The 20732-nt window shown below is 42.3% G+C and overlaps 1 protein-coding gene across 6 annotated transcripts in view; it reads left to right on the top strand.

Annotated features, from left to right (window-relative positions):
• Window positions 1-20732, top strand: part of LOC119483764 (receptor tyrosine-protein kinase erbB-4-like) — a 296368-nt gene that overhangs the window by 158326 nt on the left and 117310 nt on the right. For all 6 annotated transcript variants that reach the window (XM_037762210.1, XM_037762209.1, XM_037762206.1 and 3 more), the window contains exon 3: window positions 18557-18743. In XM_037762210.1, coding sequence (XP_037618138.1) covers window positions 18557-18743 — 187 coding nt within the window. The remainder of the gene's footprint in view (window positions 1-18556; window positions 18744-20732) is intronic.

The raw sequence follows: 20732 nt of genomic DNA, 5'->3' as shown, positions 1-20732 counted from the left end.
TCGCAGTCGGCCTTCATCGCCCGCTAGGTCTTTGATTCAGCTTGGTATGTCCGGGCCTTTTAAGATAGCTTTATGTTGCTATCTTCCATATTTATTTGTAAGACAAATCTGGATATTGTTGTTATGAACTTTATTTCCAACATCAGAAAACTTTTGTAGAAAAATGACATTTGACCAAAATCTCTCATGCAGCGATTGCTCTTCCACCCTCTTCCCCTCCAGCCATACACAGGGACACAAACAAAACAACCAGAAAACATCCTGACGGCTGACAGACGAACACACACAGATCTGTCATTTCCTCCCCTTTTGTTGTCATCGTGGTCGTCCATCAGGCCCGGGCCGCCGCTGTGTTGCTGCGACAGTCCAACACGAGCTAGCGTTAACATCAGAGACATGATAGTAATGATCCTCAAACTGAATTCTGCAGCTGTTTTATCTCACGTTCAGTAGCGAGATTAAGGAAGAGGCAGACAAATATACCATGCATGCATATTGTTGACAGAGTTGACAACTTTTTTTAGCAAAGCTGACCTGTCTCCTGTTGGAGTTGCAGCCCTACAGTTAAGGTGTCGGGGTGTCTTCTGCCCCCAGGGGGGTTTGGTAGGTGGTACGACTGAGACACTGCTCATTATAGTGCTCCTGGTTGTCTCGCTGGAGAGCTGTTGTTTCAATGCAGAGAGCTCCAGAGGAGGGGAGTACCAGAATAAATGCACACATGTTCTTACAGCACACATTATGGAAACATATGCATGTACACACCGACATAAAACATGCACGCTCACAACCAGCCCGTCTCGCATTCAGCATCCGAATCGTCCTGCATCGCCTATTCATGTCTGTGTGTGCGCGCACTCGGCTGCGCGCCTGCCTGCCTGCCTGCCTTTTTTTTTTTTGCCGTCGGCCTGATCAAAGCAGACACGGTGCAGAGCAGAGGTCTCGGAGGTGAAATTAAAGCCTTGCTGCTTGCGCGGCGGCGGAGGGGGGAAAGTGATTACCGTTAAATTAAAAGGTACGACCATAAAAAGCGCGCCCGCGACCGCAACCCTCGCAATTCATCAAAAATGATCCCACGGCGCGTCTTTTGCTTATCAAATTGTAAAATATTGTCCATGACACCGGCGTAACAGGGGCGTAATTAATGCACTAAATCAATTCTGAATCACTCTGCGCAGAGTGGCCCTGCTGGGACGCCGTCATTATCACAAATTATGGTGGCAGATGCACGGGGCCGAGAGGAACGGATAAAGCTCTCGCCGTGTCTTCCCCCTCCTCTACAACCAATCCAGTTAGTTCCCCCACTTCTCTCTCTGACTCAACCGTGTGTGTATATTGCATTTTCCTCTTCACTCACACCTGTGTTATCGCATTACCAGGTGCAAATAGTTTTTATTAGTGAGCGCTATTTTAAAACTTCCTGAAACGATCCCTGTGGTTGACGTGTGGGTTTTTAATGACAACACGCGTGTGTTCGTCTTCGAAAGAGATGAATGTATTGATAGTTTTTATTTCTTCCTTTTTATATCTGAGGATGATGAATACTGAGAGACGAGTCGGCACACAATTCCCATTGAAAAACATCCGTATTTATTGCTTTAAAGGTTATTTACTCCCACACAACTGAAAGCCTTCCCTCATTGAGTGCTCGAGTTCAAATCACACCATACACCAGATCTCTATATGTTTTGTTGTAATCTTTGCATGAGACATTTCTCATCATACACCAGATCTCTATATGTTTTTTTGTACATTTCATGTTAGTTCGGAGTGTGTAATGTAGCTTCAGTGCATGGCTTTACCTTCAATGTCGTTACGGCCACAACTTTGGGTCAAATTTCTGCAGAGAAGAGTGAGGCCAGGCCAAGAAATAATCAACAACAACTTCCCCCGTGAACTTTGTGAAATCTTCAGATCTCAACCATATGCATAGTGACATTATGAGACAGACTGAGATCATAGCTGCAGGATATATTACCCATGCATATTGCATCAAATCATTTCCTAAAGATGTTGTGACGCGCGATTATGTATATGATTTTTTTTTTTGCAGTTGCATATTCCACACAGTGCACGCAGCAAAAAGCGCCTCAATTCTGTAGAGTTTGATTAAAGTGGTGTGTTTGCATATGAACTCCGAGTTGCACATTATGTGCATACAAAACATGTTTGATAGTCTCGCATTGGCACACATTTTTTATTATTCCAGTGGTACGATAGTGGCACAAAGAGAACAAAAGAAGCGGGAGGGAAGTCGTGTTTGCAGAGAGTTGTTTTGCTCGCTTATAGAGGAAAAACATCTGAATTATTATGGAGTTTGGTGGATGATTTTAATCAAATTACCGTCACGTACAACATCAGAATAACATAAATCTACAATGTTACTTCATATTGTAATTCAAGAAGACTTCTTCACCTCCTCACGGCTCTGTTTTCAGGCTTGGGATAATCTAGCCTGTGACGGGAGACTTTGGCCAATCACAGGTCATTTCAGAGAGAGCGTTCCTATTGGCTGTGCTCCGACTGGTGGGCGGTGCTTAGTATTTCCTCAACTGATCTCAACATGGCTGCCAGGTCATTCTCATTTTACAGCTAAACAGTACACTACAAGATGTTTCTGAAAACATTTGAGGAGAGAAATAGGCATTACAGTAACAGAATATTGATTCATATTTGATCAGCGCTGCCTAGTTTGACCGTTTGATCGGCGAGTGATTGACAGCTGCTCAGAGACGACAAGGCTCCAGATCAGCTCTGATTGGTTGTTTTCCTCCGGTCTCTGAAATCTTGCAGATGCCGTTAGGAGCACCGGAGGACACCAGAGGAATATGATTTTTTTTCCAGATTACCTGTCTCATGCACTACTGTCAGGATATAGTGACCGTTTTATAAATCATATTTGCTCCATTTGTCACCACTGCTGCTTTAAGTATGTCCATTAAATGATAATTTATACATCTACTCTTTGATATTACAGGTGGAAATATTGCACTTTTTTTACTACGCTGCAGTTATCTGACAGTTTTAGTTACTTTGAAGATTAATTTTTACATAATGCAAACAGTTTAAATAATCTCCATCTTGCTTTTCATAAAAGTCAATATTGTTTCAAAACAAGTAAAAAAAAAAAAAAAAAACTCAGAGCTGTGAGATAATTTCTATTTTTAAATCAACTGGTTTAATTATTATTATTTTTTAGAACTAAGTGTTTTTTCTTGGCTCATTTTTGAAAACGCTTAAAACAAGTTAATTTAAAAATATATTATTTAAAAAAAAAAGGACTTTTAGGAATCAATAACTAATAATTACTTTGCAAGATGGAGATCTTTTGCAGTGCAAAACATCAAATTGCACATCAAAGTTTCACCTCAAAACCAGCTGCAACATAAAAAAGGTCAATACCTATATAATAACAATCCTTTAATATACACCACATATTATAATATGACAAGCTGATGATTATCTTCATGCTTATATAAACCAGCTCATACTGTGTGAGTAGGCTACAACCACTAACAACTGGATTGCAGTCGATGAATTGTGCTCTAAATGTCGCTCTTAAATGGCATTAGGATGAGTGTGCGTCGAGTGTGGGTTAGGGTGTTGGCATTTTTAACAAGTGGGACACATTTACCTTCATACCAGGTGGCGCTTGAACGTGCACTTAAGTGCTAAACACCCCAAACAGCGTGTTATCAGCGGTATTATACGTTAATACCAGTCTGCTATTGTTGTCCTCTCAGCTCCCGATGCAGCAGTAAGAGACACTCGTGGTGTTTGTCACATCTGTGACACCGGTCCTCACCCTTGGCCCCCCTTTCAGATATAAAAAAACACATCTTAGTGGCGGATTAATTTATGGGTGTGTGTAAATTGTTTCACCCCGACTCCTTTTTTAATATCTGCCTCTCGCAGCTGGCTTTGGGGAAAAATGCAGCTCCCACCACGCTGAGCGGAAGGAACAGATTGCGTTCCTCGGTGACATTTACACCGTGTATGTGTGAGTGTGACTCCGTATGTGTACGATATATATCTATGCGTTATGCCACTCATGATGTCTTTGTGAGCCCCGTCTCGTAGTTAGTGTGTTAGTATGGGATGATTGAGTGACCCTTTGTCCAGGTTTTTTTGTGTGGAGCAGTGGAAATGTTTCCAAAGAAGTTGATAAAGATGTTTGAAGATGTAACTTTTATTTCAAAGGTCACTGTAATAAATGTCTTAAAGGGATAGTTTGCGTGTTTTGAAGTGTATGAGGTACTTATCCATAGTCAGTGTATTATCTACGGTAGATGGCGGTTGGCACGCCTCCAATTTGGAGAAAGAGACGGGAGTTACCGACACGGGATGAAAGCAATGTACTGCTGTGGACAGGGCAAGCAGAAAAACGTATTGTAGCCACCTAAAAAAATCAATATCAATTTAAGTGTAGCCGTTATCTATGTTCTCGCCAAAGCAACCAGACTCCATTGAAAAAAACTGTAATTTGTCATTTTTCAACTCCCGTGAACTTTCTTTCTTTCTTTCTTTCTTCTCACCAGACTCCATTGAAAAAAACTGTAATTTTACCTCATTGAACACAGGGGTTGTAAAATTACTGTTTTTTTCAATGGAGTCTGGTGGCTTTGGCGAGAGCATAGATAACGGAACTGAAGCCGTTATCTATGCTCTCGCCAAAGCCACCAGACTCCATTGAAAAAAAATGTAATTTGTAATTTTTCAACTCCCTTGATCTTTCTTTCTTTCTTTCTTTCTTTCTTTCTTCCTTTCTTTCTTCTCACCAGACTCCATTGAAAAAACCTGTAATTTTACCTCATAGAACACAGGGGTTGTAAAATTACTGTTTTTTTCAATGGAGTCTGGTGGCTTTGGCGAGAGCATAGATAACGGTTTCAGTTCCAGCACTTTAGTCCGGACTGAAATGTCTCAACAGCTAACGGATGTATTGGCATGACGTTCCTGGTCCCCAGATGATGAATGCTAATGTCTCTGAGGTTCCCGTGACTTTTTCATCTGCACGTCAGCATTGTCATTGTGGGAATATCAGCCTGATAGTGTTAGCATTTAGCTCAAAGCCCTCATAGAGCTGCTAGTCTTGTTATTCTTTAGTTTAGCTGCCTGATTGGAGCTTACAGGCCAATTATGTCAGCTCAGCAAAACAATGTAACGGTTTAAGAGACGAGGCAAAAGCAGCAAAAAAATCACTCCAGGCAACCACACAGATCCACCCAGAGCTACTAACACCATCACCTCGCCTTCTCTTTCTGTCCTTTAATGGCTGTAATGCCATTAGAGTTGCTGTCAAGTCCGTCCTATTCAGATAGCAAACACTCATCTCCTATACTCCTCAACTGGCACCTCAGGAGTCGGTTACATACCGATAGAAAACTTATTCCATGCATTTTCATCCTGCTCAGTAATCCGCTCTGCTCGCCGATGGCTGGAACAAAAAGCACGCCTCTTTATTTCAGGACAAATCCCGCCACAAAGTTACAAACATTATTGTAAAGGTAATATATTACAGTTTAGTTTGGCTCTCTATAGGGGCTCCTGATCCAGCTGGGATTGCAACCAAAAGCCCCAGAGCTGAACAGAACAGAAAGCTGCAGACATGTATCTCTCAGATCTTAAATATGTAATATAAAGAGAAGCCAAAACAAGCCTAGAAAAACAGGATTTCATATATATATATATTGTTTTATAAGGGACAAGACAGGAGGTGGCTGAGTTGCTGAGGAAAGTTAGAGCCGGAAACAGATCACTTTCTAGACTGCCATGTTTGAGCCAAACTTGTTGGGTCAGCCTGTATATGCAGCTCTTTAAAGGGGACATATCATGCTCATTTTCAGGTTCATACTTTTTTATTTTATTGTATTTTGGGGTTCAACAAGAACATGTTTACATGCTTTAATGTTCAAAAAACACATTATTTTTTCTCATACTGTCCGTCTGATTATACCCGTATTCACCCTATGTCTGAAACGCTCCGTTTTAGCGCCTGTCTCTTCAAGCCATCCTTCCAGAAAACACCCAGTCTGCTCTGATTGGCTTGCGAGGCGGTATATTCTAATGAGCCTGCATGTGACATAGGAAGGGGAGCCAAATCTGAATGGCTTGTTGAAACTAAGTCGTCTTATTTCACATTTTTGGAGTTCGGTATTCACTCCAGATACCCAAATGTAGGTGAGTTTTTCAGGATACGTCCCCTTCAAATGTCGCAACAAAACAGAAACCACATCCTTGAATCTGTCCGTCATGCTGTCTTCAATATGACACAGAATGATTATTGGTAGGACTTAATGTTATGTCAGCATGCCATAACGCCTTCTGACAGGTGTCCAAACACACCGTGGGAGATCCTATATGAGTATGAATGAAGATATAGAAGTACAAATGCCTTAGGCCTCCATAGTGATGAGCTTTACCCCCCTACAGAGAAGGGAAATTATTTTTTTTTTTGCCATTGCTGATTGGCTAAGATGCCATTATATATGCAACAGGCTGGGAAGCAGAAACCACTCGGCTTCAGACATTTTCCCTCCGTCTTTTCACTTAGCCAGGTAGAATATTAGACCTCAACCTCGCTTTGTGCTGTATATTATGACATACCATAATTGAGCAATCTTGTGTTGTAACTGTCATGTTTCATGTGTGCTTTATCTCAGATTTCATTATGCAGTCAAATTGATTTATATTGCCAACCCACCCCCTCTAAAAGAAACACATGGATGTCGGCGTGTGCACGCATGGACGCTTCTGTAACATTCACATATCCACAAACAGACACCCTGAGGTGCGCGCACACGGATATAACACACACCTCGCGCCGCCACAAATCGGGACATCCATCTCCGATTAAGGCAATTTGATTCCAGAGTAATGAAGTAGTTTAGCGCTGAAACGTGGTGTGCTTCATAACGGCTGATGATGCCACTGCCATCGTTTTCCACTGAGGCAAAATGGGTGACAAATACCCTCCCTAGCCAATACACACATATACGCCCACACTTTATAAAGAGACAAGACAGATCAAATCTGACGTGGCTGTAATCAGTCCCACAGCTGCTTGGTTACCTGGCCTGAATATATTTGTAGTTTTTTACAGTTTGTGGGAAAATAGGGGTGTAAGAAAATATCAAAAATATCGAATATCGAGGTGTTATGTTTTATGATACTGTATCTCAAAAAACTGTATCAATTATTAATAATAGTTTACATGCAAAGATGAACTCAGTCAATACTTAATGTCATTTGTAAAGATATGCAACCTACTGCATGTAGGAGGGTGTAGTAGCATTTTGTGATACTATGGTGCCCCGTGTGAGGCGAAGTATGATTTACGACCTCTTATAACACAATCATTACCTGTAACTTCTATTTCCCATACATTCACAACCTTCCACGCCAGGAATCCATATGTTTTTGTCTTCTTTCCCGTCGCCATAAATTGATTATCCAAGCAAAGTCTCGCATTGTCTACCGATGGCTGCATCCTAGCTCTGCACCAGGGCCCAATCATCAATCACTTGGAAGGGCCGTTAAGCACCTTTTCTTCCCCAGAGGAGTGAACTGACACTGGGCCTCGGAGGCCACTCAGCTCCCCCTTTCTTTCCCCCTCTCCCTGGAGTCGCCAGGCCCCCCCATGCAGCACATTGGCCCCTCCCCTCAGGGTTCCTGCCAGCTCTCAAAATCTCTGTCCTAAGCTGGGATGACCATGAATAATGAGGGACTTAAATATGAGATACAGGAGCTAGGTGCTATAGGAGATAACATGCCTCTCACTTTTTTCCCTCCGTAGCTACTGTCAAGCGAGCAGAAGCCAGCCTGTGGCTGACGTGCACTAGCTTTGTCACATAACTGCATTATGTAGGGTCCCCAAAGGCTACAGCATAATGCGATACGCCACGCGACTGTTGCTGGGTTGCTACAACAGCCTCGCCTCATGAGTTATGTATCGGTGTGTTTTTTCCGCTGCGGCTTAAGCGTCAGATACTGTACCCGCACTGTCACTGCTTTAGCTTTGCCTGCTAATGTGCAGCAAACTTTCCCCCTTTGGTAATTTTAATTTCAGAGTCAGGCTCTTTACTGTAAATGTGTCTTGACAACACAGACGCCTCACGGACGCCGCTCATGAAACAGGCCTATATGAGATTGTCGGGCTGTCTGAGACAATAAATATCAGCGCCGAAAGCCAGTAGCACAGCTGCTGCTGGAGGCACACCCCTGGAAACACACACTAACACACACACACTCGTACCACTGTGTCATCCCAAAGTCATTGTCAACACTAGCTGGCAGTATTGAAACTGAAACATGTCAGTGTGGGCGTCTGACTCTGAGAACTTGCCTAAACAAGTCCAGTGGCAACTTGAGAAATTGTGATCCAACATGGAAAAAAACAGTATAACACGTTTTTTTTTTTCACTGCATGTATAAATCAATATTTTTAAATTAAGTTTAACATACTAATTACTTAAGGAAATTGCATTTGGAAGGTTAATTTCCCTCCTCTTGCACCAGTTATCAAATTTGCTCTCCTCTCTACTGACTCACCATCTAAATTAAGGAAGTGAGGAATAAAAATACTTATTATTTAACAGATAATAAAACTCACTATTGATTAAGTGGAAACACCCTAGATCAATTTGGAGATTTTGGGCTGTTCTGTTTCCGTATCATGTCTTTAAAACATCCAAAATACACATTTAGGTGTTTATTTTATTACTTTGTCTGTTAGCGTCTGTAGATTTCTCCTAAATTCACCAGAAGTTAGTATTAGATAATGCCTCATTTGCATATTTAAACATAAAGTTTCAGAAAATAATTGTCTTAATGTAAGTATTCAACTGGGGAAGTTTCATGTTGATATGTATTAGTTCATTTTTGTACCCTATTCACCACCAAATCTCCAGTAGCACTTACATACACCAAACTTTCCAGTTTCCTTCCTATCTATATTCTGAAGCTTTTTACATTTATAGTCTCATTCATATAACATTTTTGTTCCTAAAAACATAACGGAAATTGATTTTTTTTTATGGTTGTTGACAATTCTGTCTGATATATGGAATAATAAAAAAGAAAAAGTCCCCTCTGTAAAAACCATTGACTCTAATATGAAGACAATGTTCAGATTGTAAAATGTTCTGGAAATGTATGAAAATTAGCACATGCTTAATAAGTGAATACATCATCTGCATATCTAAAAATACAATTTCAGAAAACTTGTAATACAAAAAAGAATTGTCTTAATGTCAGTAATCAACTGGGGAAGTTTCATGGTGATATATATTAGTTATTTTTTTATTCACCTTTAGTGTTTTCAAAATGTATGAAATTTTACACTTTACAAAAAATCTATCTATCTAATTAATGAACTGGTAAAGTTTCATGGTGGTATCTATTTGTTACCCTATTCACCTGGGGTGTCTCCCTTTAAAATTAACTTCCATGAGGCTTCCTGGTATGTAATCATAATCACGGTATAACTGTGAGAGTCGATGCTCCTCCACTCACAGCCCTCCCAAACTGAAAGTCTTTTGATTGAGCTGAGCAAGAACAAATTAACTTTTTCCTTTTTCCCTAATGTGCCGGCGGAGAAAGCTGAAACACCTTAAAGGGGAGTGGATTTCAAACCGCTCTGCGCCACCGACATGAAAAGTGGTGTGTGGGTTCAAAACGCTCGCTCGTCCCCATTTGATGTGGTTTCCATTTGATGTGAGCAAAAAAAAAAAAAAGCCCCGCCCTCCCCCCCTCCACCTGCACACTTCTCACCTTGTTGATTCATCTCACAGGAGTACCTCAGGGTACCATCAACAAACTTGAGATGTTTCGCACAAAAAAAAAAAAAAAAAGCCCTGCACAAATACCTGCACAGAATGACTCAGTCATTTTCACGGTGACATTTCATGCAGCTGGATTTTCATTTATTTCAAAGTCAATGGCCCTCCTCTCAAAGAGCCTTGATTTTTTTTTTTTTTTTTTAACAGGATTTCTCAAAAATCTTGAATGTCACGCCCGAGTGCTCTCAGCATACTTAGCAGCCAAACAGTCGCACGAGGTGAAGGAGTGCATGCTGCTCTTACGGAGCTCATTGAAGCGAATTGGTAAACAGGTCCCTGCCCGCCCATTGACTTTGCCGCCGCGTGGAAGAGTCAGATTGCGCCGGTCGGATCAAACCGTCGAGGAGTCGGCGGTGTTTGCCGCTGACATGCGCCGCTGCACTCTCCTTGACTCGCTGGCAGAGTGCTCTATATGTATGGAAATGAGCCATAATCACCATAATATGTGTCCCATCTCTTGTATTTTATAATGGTGTCATTATACTTCTTTTTTTTTTTTCCCTGCGTGATGCCTTTTTCCTCCTTCCTCCACTCCTTCTCCACTTCCTCCCCCGTCCTTCCTCCCCCCTATCGCTCCTTCTCATGCCATCTACCTCATTTACACTCTCACTCATCCAGATGACAGGAACAGGTGCACTATTAATTATGCTTTGAAATATATCTCCTCTGTGCTCCACTTCCCTTCCCCTTATCATTCCTGCAAAATGCTCCACCGCACCTCCTAACCCTAAACTTCTCTCTTGTTCCTTTTTTTTTAACTTTCTACGCTGCCACTTTTCACCTAACGTTTTGTACCCTCGCCGTCTTATATTTGCATCCTACTCTTTTTTTTTGGAGATTACAACTTCATTATCTGGAGGTATCAAACTGTTCCCACATGTCCTAACTATCTCATTATCTCAACACAGCAACTTACCAGTTTTGTAGCGCGTCGTGTTCGCTATCCCGAGATAACAATTGAATTACATCGTTATCTCAAGGTATCAAACGTTGTTTTCTCATGAGCACGACTTAAATATCTCATTATTTTGAGATAACAAAGCTCTTTTTTTTTTTTTTTTCTTCTTCTTCTTCTTCTTCTTCGTAGATCCAGCCGCTTCACCCCACTGCTGTTGTTTAAGAGTCTATCCAAATCGGCTTAGCCTGATGAAAGCGACGCTGTCAGAGGGAGAGACCAGAGTAGATTAAATTTTAGGAAATAAATAAGAGAGAATTAACTCCGTGGTGGAAATAAACCCACTTGGATAGAGCATAATGTTGGATCACAACAAAGTACAAATCTCAACATAACAACGTTCTTTAGATTGCGATAGTGAGACGTACAGATGGGTGACAAATTAAATCAATATAAAGGCTTATTCTCAAGGATTATCCAATTCAATCTCCACTTATTTCTTCAGGTTAGTCCTTTATTTTTTCCTTCTGTACATTTTACAGCTCTAGGATAATAGACGTAAAAACAGAGTGAAAGTACATTTACTCAGATACTGTAAGTAAGTACCTTTTAGAGATACTAGTAGGGACAAATACTGTGGAATTTCACTGGTATTGGTATTGATTACTACATTTCTGTTATCCTTAGTGCTTGTACTTTCAGGTTAAATAAGAAAACATACAATAAGTAAAAAAAAAAAAAAATGCAATGTCATAGGTTAAACCTGTAATTTCCAGCCTTTTTGGCTTGTTACCCCTAACAAAAAAAAACAGTGTTTTGTCGGGGCCCCTCATCGTATTTCCGCTAGACTTCTCATTTGAGTAATAGTCAAGGCCAGGAGAGGTCAAATTGTGAAACGATATTTCACAAAGAAAGCAAAGATTCAATTCAAAGTCCATAAACTGAATACAAATTTGTGCAGCAGAAGTTAGATTTTATTCTCTCCAACAGGGGTGGTAGAAGTACTCAGGTATTTAACGTATTTAAGTAAAAGTTGTAATACCACAGAGTGTTCCAAGTAAAAGTTTTAAAAATGTACTTTTTTTATACCAAGTATTTAATATCAAAATATACTTTTAAGTATCAAAAGTAAAATTACCTATTTATATAATAATAGCCCATTTCTGACTGATGTATATTTGATTATAATAACTGATGTATTAATGTGTACATCAATGTAATATTAAGCAACGGGCTAATTTTTATTTTATTTTATTTTGTTTTTAAGGCTAATTATGCTAATTACCCCCCCCCCGGGTCTTATTGATATAATAATATAATTATGTATTTGCTGGATACATTTTGTATTCTTAATCTGAATCTAGAGATTAACTAAAGTTAAAACATAAATGTAGTAGAGTTAAAAAGTACAACATTTTCTTTTGTAGTGGAGAAGAAGTATAAAGTAGCATCAAATGGAAATACTATATCGTAAGTATCTCAAAATTGTACTCTACAGTACTTGAGTGTACCGTCCACCACTGCTTTTCAACCTCATTAATCATCCCACGACCCCTCCGATTATTCCTGTGAACCTTCGGAGGGGCCTCGACCCCCAGGTTGGAAACCACTGGATGTGCGACCACGGCTGCTCTTTGCATCCACACATTTTTTTTTATATCTTCCAGTAATAAATAAGTCCGGATTCAGGTTTCGTAGCCTCAAAGATCATGTTTTCCTGCCCTTCTTATTCATCTTGCATTCTCTTTGAATGTGTCAACCTTGATCCTCTTGACCAACGGTCCGCATGAAGAGGTGAAAACAGATCTGCTGGTGACATAAAAGGTGAATAATAATAATAATAGACGTGTCCAGATGGTGAGGCGTGCAGCAAACCTCTCTTAATTCCTCCTCTTAAATTCTCTAATGCAGCGTTTTTTCCTCTGAATCTGGGATGAAGCCCAAAGGCGATTCTTGGGAGAAATTTGTATGCAAATCTATCGGCTGTGTTGGCAAGGCTTCCCTGAGTATCTGCAAAGTAAGTTGAATGAAGAAATTATAGTAGGCATACAGGCGATTAGCCTAAAAACACCATGCAGTTTGGTACATTAGCTTACATAAGTGTCTGTTAAGGCGTATTTGAGTAGTAATTCGAGGTTCCTACTAGTCACTTTTCATCTTTAATCACTTCTGCTCTTACCAACTGAGTTAGGTCTCAATTGAACTAATACAAGTGTTTCCAATTCTTGGTTGATTTCAATCCTGGCTTTGATACAAACATTCCTCGCCAAGCGCCGGGGCGAGTACGTCTCCATACGATGAAACATTTCCACATATCTGGAGGGGTTACAGGTGCCGGAGCGCCAGAGCGCACCGCAACTCACAGCCTCATTTCAGGCTGTTTCCAAGACAGCGCAGCCGCCTTCTATCACGATTATGTTGTTCGGAGCAGATAAAGCACTTTTGGCTCCCGAGCCTTGGCCCCCGCGATGCAATGCATCCTGGAGATGCAAAAGAGCAATTTACCAACATGTGAAATTCAAATATTTTTCGCCCAGAGGTAGAGCGGAAGAAGAAAAGGAAAACGAGCCTGCCGGGACCCGCATAGGATTCTGTTTGACTGAGTGCTCCGCGCTAGGCCGCTAATTGCCTGCGATTGATGGAGAAAAAAAAGCGCTAGAGGAAAAAACACGTTAAACTCGCGATGCATCATGGGTAGCTGACCTGTGTCGACTAAGTCTCGTCTGTGCCTCGTGGCGGTGTTTTTTCTTTGCGGCGTAGGTGGGGGTTATCGGAATATCTGAGGCTCGCATGTGTGTTCGCGAGTGAATTTCTGCCCCTTTGTGGCTTTCACAACAGAGAAAACACTCCATCAGAGTCAAGAATCAAAAGATTCAGCTGAAATCTAAAATAATGATCTGGACTTGTGCCAGAATAAAGATTTTGATGTCACCCCCCCCTCTTTTTGCCTCTAATGCCACGAGCTAATGGTCATTTTAGAGGAGGATAAAGGGAATGAGGTGTGCGAGCTATCGAGGGTTCACGCACCTTGTCGCTACAAATTAGCCCTCCCACTCACCTTGTTAAGTGTGGATTATTTTTGAGAAAATACAAGAGAAAAAGCTGCCTTGTTAAGTCTGAGCACATCACCCACAAGGCAGCGGTGGGCAGCTTCTCCGAGTAGCATCCTTCAGCTTTTCTGTGTTTGCGATTCCGAAACGGAGCGCTGGTTGATGCGAAGGGGGAAATGCAGGTGCTTGTGTTTACTTCCCTCCGGACCTCCCTCCATCCCTCCCTTCCTCCTTGCTTCCTCCCCTCCTCCGGCACGGATAAATATTGATCTGGAAAAGCTTTCGGAAAGAAACAATTTATGGGCGACGGGAAGGAAATTAAACGGTGTCAAAGAAAATGAGTGAGAAAAGGCAGAGTAATCCTTTAATTGAATTAGGTAAATTACAACAAAAAAATCCTTTCTAAGTCTTGTTTTTATTCTTTCTTATGCTCTGCTCTCTCTCTTTCGCTCTCCCTCGCTCCCGCTGGAAGGCTTTCCTGCGGTTGCTAAGCAACAGGGAAACAGTTTTTCCTTGGTTTTGCCAGCGGGTCCCGGAGGCTGGCAGGGAGAAGGGGGCACAGTGGATGCACTGTGGAGGCTGCCAGCTAGCAGCCGAGTGCATGCCTACAGCTGGGTCGGGTGGCGGAGCAGCCCCCCACCCCCACGTCCCTAGTCATAGCGCCCCCTGGTAGGCACCTAGGGGTTACGGCGGAGCTTATGATAGCGAGGCACCCCGGCCCCCAGCAGTAAACACAGGGTCACGGCGGGGTCAAAGTGTTGAAACGGCACGACTTCCAACCACGAGGGCCGGATCAACAAGGCCCCCGGAGAAGAGAAGCTGTGCACTTTATTTTTAGAGTTGCTCAAAGTTGCACAACTCTCAAACATACATGAACTCAAAAAACATTGGACAGAAAGTGATTTCGCTGAGGGGGTTTTTGACAGGCAGTGGAGTACCTCACAATAGAAATCCTTTTTGCAATAAGTATGCTAATCAAAGCCTCGGCTGAAATGGATTCTACTGCTCTTTTATTATGTTGTTCTCGCACTCTTCAGGTGATTGACACATTGTAATCTTGCTAATAAGCACCTCCACTGTCTGTTTTCCTTCCCATTGTGTTAGCGCTACAATAAGCCAACTTGGCAGGTGCGCGTGTTTGCCGAGCGCTCGATATAGAAGCGAATCTCGGTTACCCGTTATTATCCTGAAAAGCAGGCCCTCCTCACGCTGTGTCCTGACTGTCAGTCTCCACTCGCGTCCCCCAAGGGGTCAGCAGCCAATCAAACCTCGCATTACTCATTCCCTCCCTCCCTCCTAACCAATCATCTGGCCTGTCGCCGGTCATTAGGATGTCTCTGGAGCTGCTTCAGAACTCTTTTCCTTCATCGCTGGACATTGAAAATGAGAGGTTCTTATTTAACGAGCATTGAGAGTTTGAAGGCTCGACGGTGTTGCTTGGTGCTGCTAAAAGTACCAAATTAAAAAAAACTGTTAAAGCCAGCTCTATTGTGTTCACTTGTGGGAAGCCGGTGAGGGATCATATCCTTGTTGCTGCGCTAGAGACCCCTAATGGTTGTCTTAGCACCTCACATGGACTCTGGAAGCTGTAGGGGAGATTATATGAATCTCTGAGACAGTTTACAAAAAGTAGCAGTCACCGTGATGTCACCCCTTGGTTTGTGGACTGCCGTTTTGAAGCCTTGAGTCCGGCATTTTTGCTATCACCATCTTAGTTTTTAGCCGTCGCCATTTTAGTTTTTGGTTGTTGCCATCTTGGGTTGGCCGTTGCTATCTTTGTTTTTGGCCGTCGCCATCTTGGATTTTGGCTGTCGCCATCTTGGTTTTTGGCCGTCGGCATCTTGATTTTTGGCCGTCGCCATCTTGGTTTTTGGCCATAGCCATCTTGATTTTTCGCCATCACCATCTTGGTTTTTGGCCGTCGCCATCTTGGTTTTTGGCCGTAGCCATCTTGATTTTTCGCCGTCACCATCTTGGATTTTTGCCGTCGCCATCTTGGTTTTTGGCCGTCGCCATCTTGGTTTTTGGCCGTCGCCATCTTGGTTTTTGGCCGTAGCCATCTTGATTTTTCGCCGTCACCATCTTGGTCTTTGGCCGTCGCCATCTTGATTTTTCGCCGTCACCATCTTGGATTTTTGCCGTCGCCATCTTGGTTTTTGGCCGTAGGCATCTTGATTTTTGGCCATCGCTATCTTGGTTTTAGACCGTCGGCATCTTGATTTTTGGCCATCGTCATCTTGGTTTTAGACCGTCGCCATCTTGGTTTTTGGCTGTCACCATCTTGGTTTTTGGCCGTCACCTTGGTTTTAGACCGTCGCCATCTTGGTTTTAGACCGTAGCAATCTTGGTTTTTGGCTGTCACCATCTTGGTTTTTGGCTGTCGCCATCTTGGTTTCTGGCCATCGCCATCTTGGTTTTAGACCGTCGCCATCTTGGTTTTTGTCCGTAGCCATCTTGGTTTTTGGCTGTCACCATCTTGGTTTCTGGCCGTCGCCATCTGGGTTTTTGGCCATCGCCATCTTGGTTTTAGACCGTCGCCATCTTGGTTTTTGGCCGTAGCCATCTTGGTTTTAGACCGTCGCCATCTTGGTCTTTGGCCGTCGCCATCTTGGTTTTAGACCGTCGCCATCTTGGTTTTTGGCCGTAGCCATCTTGGTTTTTTGCAGTCACCAGCTTGATTAATGGCCGTCGCCATCTTTGTTTTTGGCCGTCGCCATATTGGTTTTAGGCCTTCGCCATCTTGGTATTCTCATAGACTTCTATACAATCTGACTTCTTTTTGCAATCAGAGGAGTCACCCCCTCGCGTATCTGCAAAAAAAAAGACAAGAAAAAAACGCAAACAAAACTGTTGTATAAGCCAGTGTTGAACCTTGTAAGCAGATCTGTTTCCTCCCCTCACACACACACACACACACACACACACACACACTTTTAAATGCAGGGTTCTAATTAGGCTTGTCAGTGGCGGTTCGGTAAAATGTGTTAGTGTGGCATTTAACAGCTGTCGCATGTGTGTTGGTGAGTTTCTGTGTGTGTATAAGAAAGCTCAGGCTGCTGTGTGAGTGACTCAGATGAATATTGCATGACCACAGAGATGGCGTTGTAGCAACAAGGGAATAAGTTATGTTGTCGAAGACACACACACTTATATACATGCACATACACACATAAAGCTATCTGGCAATGATGCGGTTTGTGAAGACGAAGATCAATCTGCTGCCAGATTGATTGACGGGGCTGTCAGCTATAAGAGGTTCTTTCTTCTGTGGGGCTTTTCTCTGTTGATGTGATAACACAATGCTGTATATCATTGACCTTTAACCCTCAAGTTTTTACTTAATTTCTTTAGAAATGACCCTGAGATGAAGAGCATTCTCATAAAAAATATTCAGAAATTCAAAGTGCTCGACTTGGTGCCATCCTTCAGCCTGACTTTGCAGTTGAATTAATTCGCCTCATCAAGTGCGTAACACCGACGTAATCAGCCTGATTTTTAGTGACTTTTGAGAAGGTCAATTGATGCACGATGAGGCAGATAGTTGAGGTCTGCCATGTTCTTCAGCAAGGCACACTGGGGCTCTCTATTTCTGCATATTATGTGTGTCTGACTCAGGCATTCAGCCAAGGCCTTTCAGCTTGAACCGACGCCAAATTATTTTTCCTCTCTTAGTTTTAGGTCTCCGAGGGATCCAATCACAACCTGACTGCGAGTTCCCATAATGATGCCTTTTAACCTACGGAATATAGAATCTAATACAAACATACTTTATTTCGATTTGGAAATATTGTTCTGAAAGGTATGATCGCTTTATTGGCTCTACAAATGCCATATTTGCTAGTATCATGGCCCCTGAAGCTTTAAAGAACTGTAATCAGAGGAGAAGAGTAATCAGTCCACAATTGAGCTGACATTTTAATCACTTTGGACTGTGTGTCCAAATCTTTCATGGGCTTGACATTTCAAAATGCAAATAACATGCTCCGTGCACAGAAAATGAGAGGAACGTATTATCTAATCGTGAACCAGGAAATATAAAAAGTGGTCATGTTGGGGTGGATGGGTGGGTCAAAAAATACCGGACTTTCGTGTCCCGTGTGAAACCAGAAGTCAACGTTGATTTATTTGTCACGTAACTTACATACTTAAATTACGCCACTTCTGTAGTTATTTTAAGCCAAACCTCGATCTTTTCCTAATCCTAACCAAGTCGTTTTTTTGCCTAATCCTAACCATGTCGATCTTTTCCTAAGCCTAACTAAGTAGCTTTCTTACCTAAACCTAAAAAAGTTCTTTCCTGTGAAGACGGAAGTTTATTTTGAAAAGACTGTATGCATGTAACGAGCGGAAATTGACACGTGTTGCTGGACATTCGTAGGAAAACAAACCAAAAAAGGGGGAATTCTTTTTTTTGTAACATATCATACCAACCGTTGTATGAGAATATGTTAGAATATTATATGTCCAGGGCTTTTATTGTGAAAGTTAAGAACGAAAGGAGTTGATCTGGTGTGCGCTGCCTTTGTTAATGTTCAAAGGAGTAATAAAGTTTGCCGTCTTGGTTGGGACTTTCATAACTATAGGCTCAACTCAACCTGTTACGCACAACGTGATTGGTTAATGCCTTTATGCACGGTGCAAAAGCACAGAAATGCCTAAACACCTCTGTTTTTATCATATTTTGTGTTGTGTTGGGAGAAATGTTTTCCTTGAAACCTGTAGTCATGGAATCAGAGGTACATGTTAAATATACTCTTCTTCTTTTTCCCACACAGTCAATCAGAGAAGTAACCGGCTACGTGTTGGTGGCTCTCAACCAGTTCGACTACCTGCCACTGGAGAACCTGCGGATCATCCGAGGCACCAAGCTGTACGAAGGTCGCTACTCTCTGGCCATCTTCCTCAACTACAGGCGGGATGGGTACTACGGCCTGAGGCAGCTGGGCCTGCGCAACCTCACAGGTCAGGATGATTGTTAATGGCATGCTGCATGACCAATAAGCCAGTGTAAAACTTGTGTTTAACACATCAAAGCACCACCAAATCACATATATTTTAAAGTCATTTTGATAAATCATTAGAGAAAAATGCAGTATAAACTCCCTCAGTAGATGGATATGTGAATTAGGGATCCATTTTTCAGCACCCTGCAAAAAAAACATTGCCTTTTCCTGAGCTAAAAATGCTTCTGTTTGACTTGTTTTTACACCCACATGTACAGCTTTAATAGGCCTTTTTTAATTAAGTCACAAAATTGGAACTCAACTTTTGAAGCTACGTATCTGCTACACTGGCAAATTAATCTTCTGTGTGGCAATATAGAGGGATCAAATGTCTGCGAAAAAGTCCTGTTTTCCCATTAATTACATTTTTGTTTACACACTCAAAAATAGGCTTCTTTCATAGAGTAAGTTTCTGGAAGTGGTTATGTTTTATGTAACAGCTGTTCTTTTTTTGTGTGTTGTTGTCATGGGAGAGGGCATAAGCTAAAGTGGATTACATTTGTAAAGGGTAGCTTTTGTCTGCGTTAACTTTATCTTGGTATCAGACCTTTGAGTCGTGACCTCGGCATCAGTTAATCTTTGCCATTTTGGCGTTGGAGTCACCTTTCAACTCCAGTCAGAATAATAGCGGCAAACACTGTTACAGGCTTTAAAACCATCTTTTAAAGTACCTGATGAATCATATCTCCTCTCAAACAGCTATACATGTAATTCTCACAGATTTAGCTGCTAAAAGGTTCACGTCAGGAGTCAGGTGTTGCCTTTTTGTCCCCTTTCTTGGCGTTGTCATCACCATCGCTCGGGGAGAGAAACGCAAGCCGTCGCGGGACAAGCGCTGGCTGAGGGACAACTGTCACATACAATCTGAGGAGAAGCAGTGGAGCTCAGTCAGGGTCACTCTTTCTTCTTTGACAGCATTTTTTTTGCTCTATTTGATGCCGTACCGTCTGGAGTGACAGGGAGGATGGTAAACAGAGAGAAGCTGTGATATGGGACGGAGGTCAGGAATGTGTTCCAAGAAAAGATGACGGCGTCCAAGGCTGTATGAGACGGTGTCAGCACTTGAGGGGATGTACTGAATGTTTGAACTGAGTGAGTGAAGGGAAAAGGTATTGCAGGAAAACAAAGCATGATGTCTCAATCCTCTCCTCACTTTTCTCATTTAGAAAACTTACCACATAGTTTAACTCCTTGTAAGCAGAGAGTGGGACGCCGTTTTCAGTCTCTACACGACATTTTCTTTCTCTCATCTTGTCGGATTTTGGAGGGAAATTCGCTGGATTTATTCATGGCAGGAAAAAGCAGCAAAAGAGCGCTGTTGTTCCAGCACGAATGGAGCTTAATCTTTTAAAGCGTCTCACAAGATCCAACGGACAAAAATCATGTCCAACACGTATGTCCTCTAAAGTACAGCCAAGGAACAAAGACGGATGCGCGGGAAGCTGCCAATCCTCCTGACAATTTGTTCATACCAAGGTGTCAGATGTAATTTGTGAGCTTGTGATTGCTTAAAAATGTAAAAAAAAACGCCACATGTAGCACCTTTATGATTAGTTTTTGCAGAAAAGAGTGCCAGAGAATGAGACAAGGAAAGGGTAGCAATCCCACCGTGGGATGACCACGTGGTTTGTGCCCTAGACTGCCAAGCCACCAGAACGCCTGTGCTGCATCCCCTCCCCCTTTCTTTGTTGTATTTTGCCCGAGGCTTCTTCTCTGGCATCGATCTGCCCGCTTTGCACCGCTCTCCTGTGGGCATTGCAATTCATCCTACATCCATCCTGCGATTCCTCCTGCAGGCGATTCCGTGTCAAATGTTTCACAGAGGAACCAAATTAATTTGAGTGTAAAACAGAAGTCCTGTGTCTTGGCAGTCCTTGACCACCCTTTGTAACTTTTTGGGGAAATCAAGCACGGTGAAGTCTCGGGGCGTCCGCGACACTGAAAAGCC

The sequence above is a fragment of the Sebastes umbrosus genome, chromosome 24 (assembly GCF_015220745.1).
Source record: "Sebastes umbrosus isolate fSebUmb1 chromosome 24, fSebUmb1.pri, whole genome shotgun sequence".
Taxonomy (NCBI): domain Eukaryota; kingdom Metazoa; phylum Chordata; class Actinopteri; order Perciformes; family Sebastidae; genus Sebastes; species Sebastes umbrosus.
This window is presented reverse-complemented; position numbering and strand designations above follow the sequence as displayed.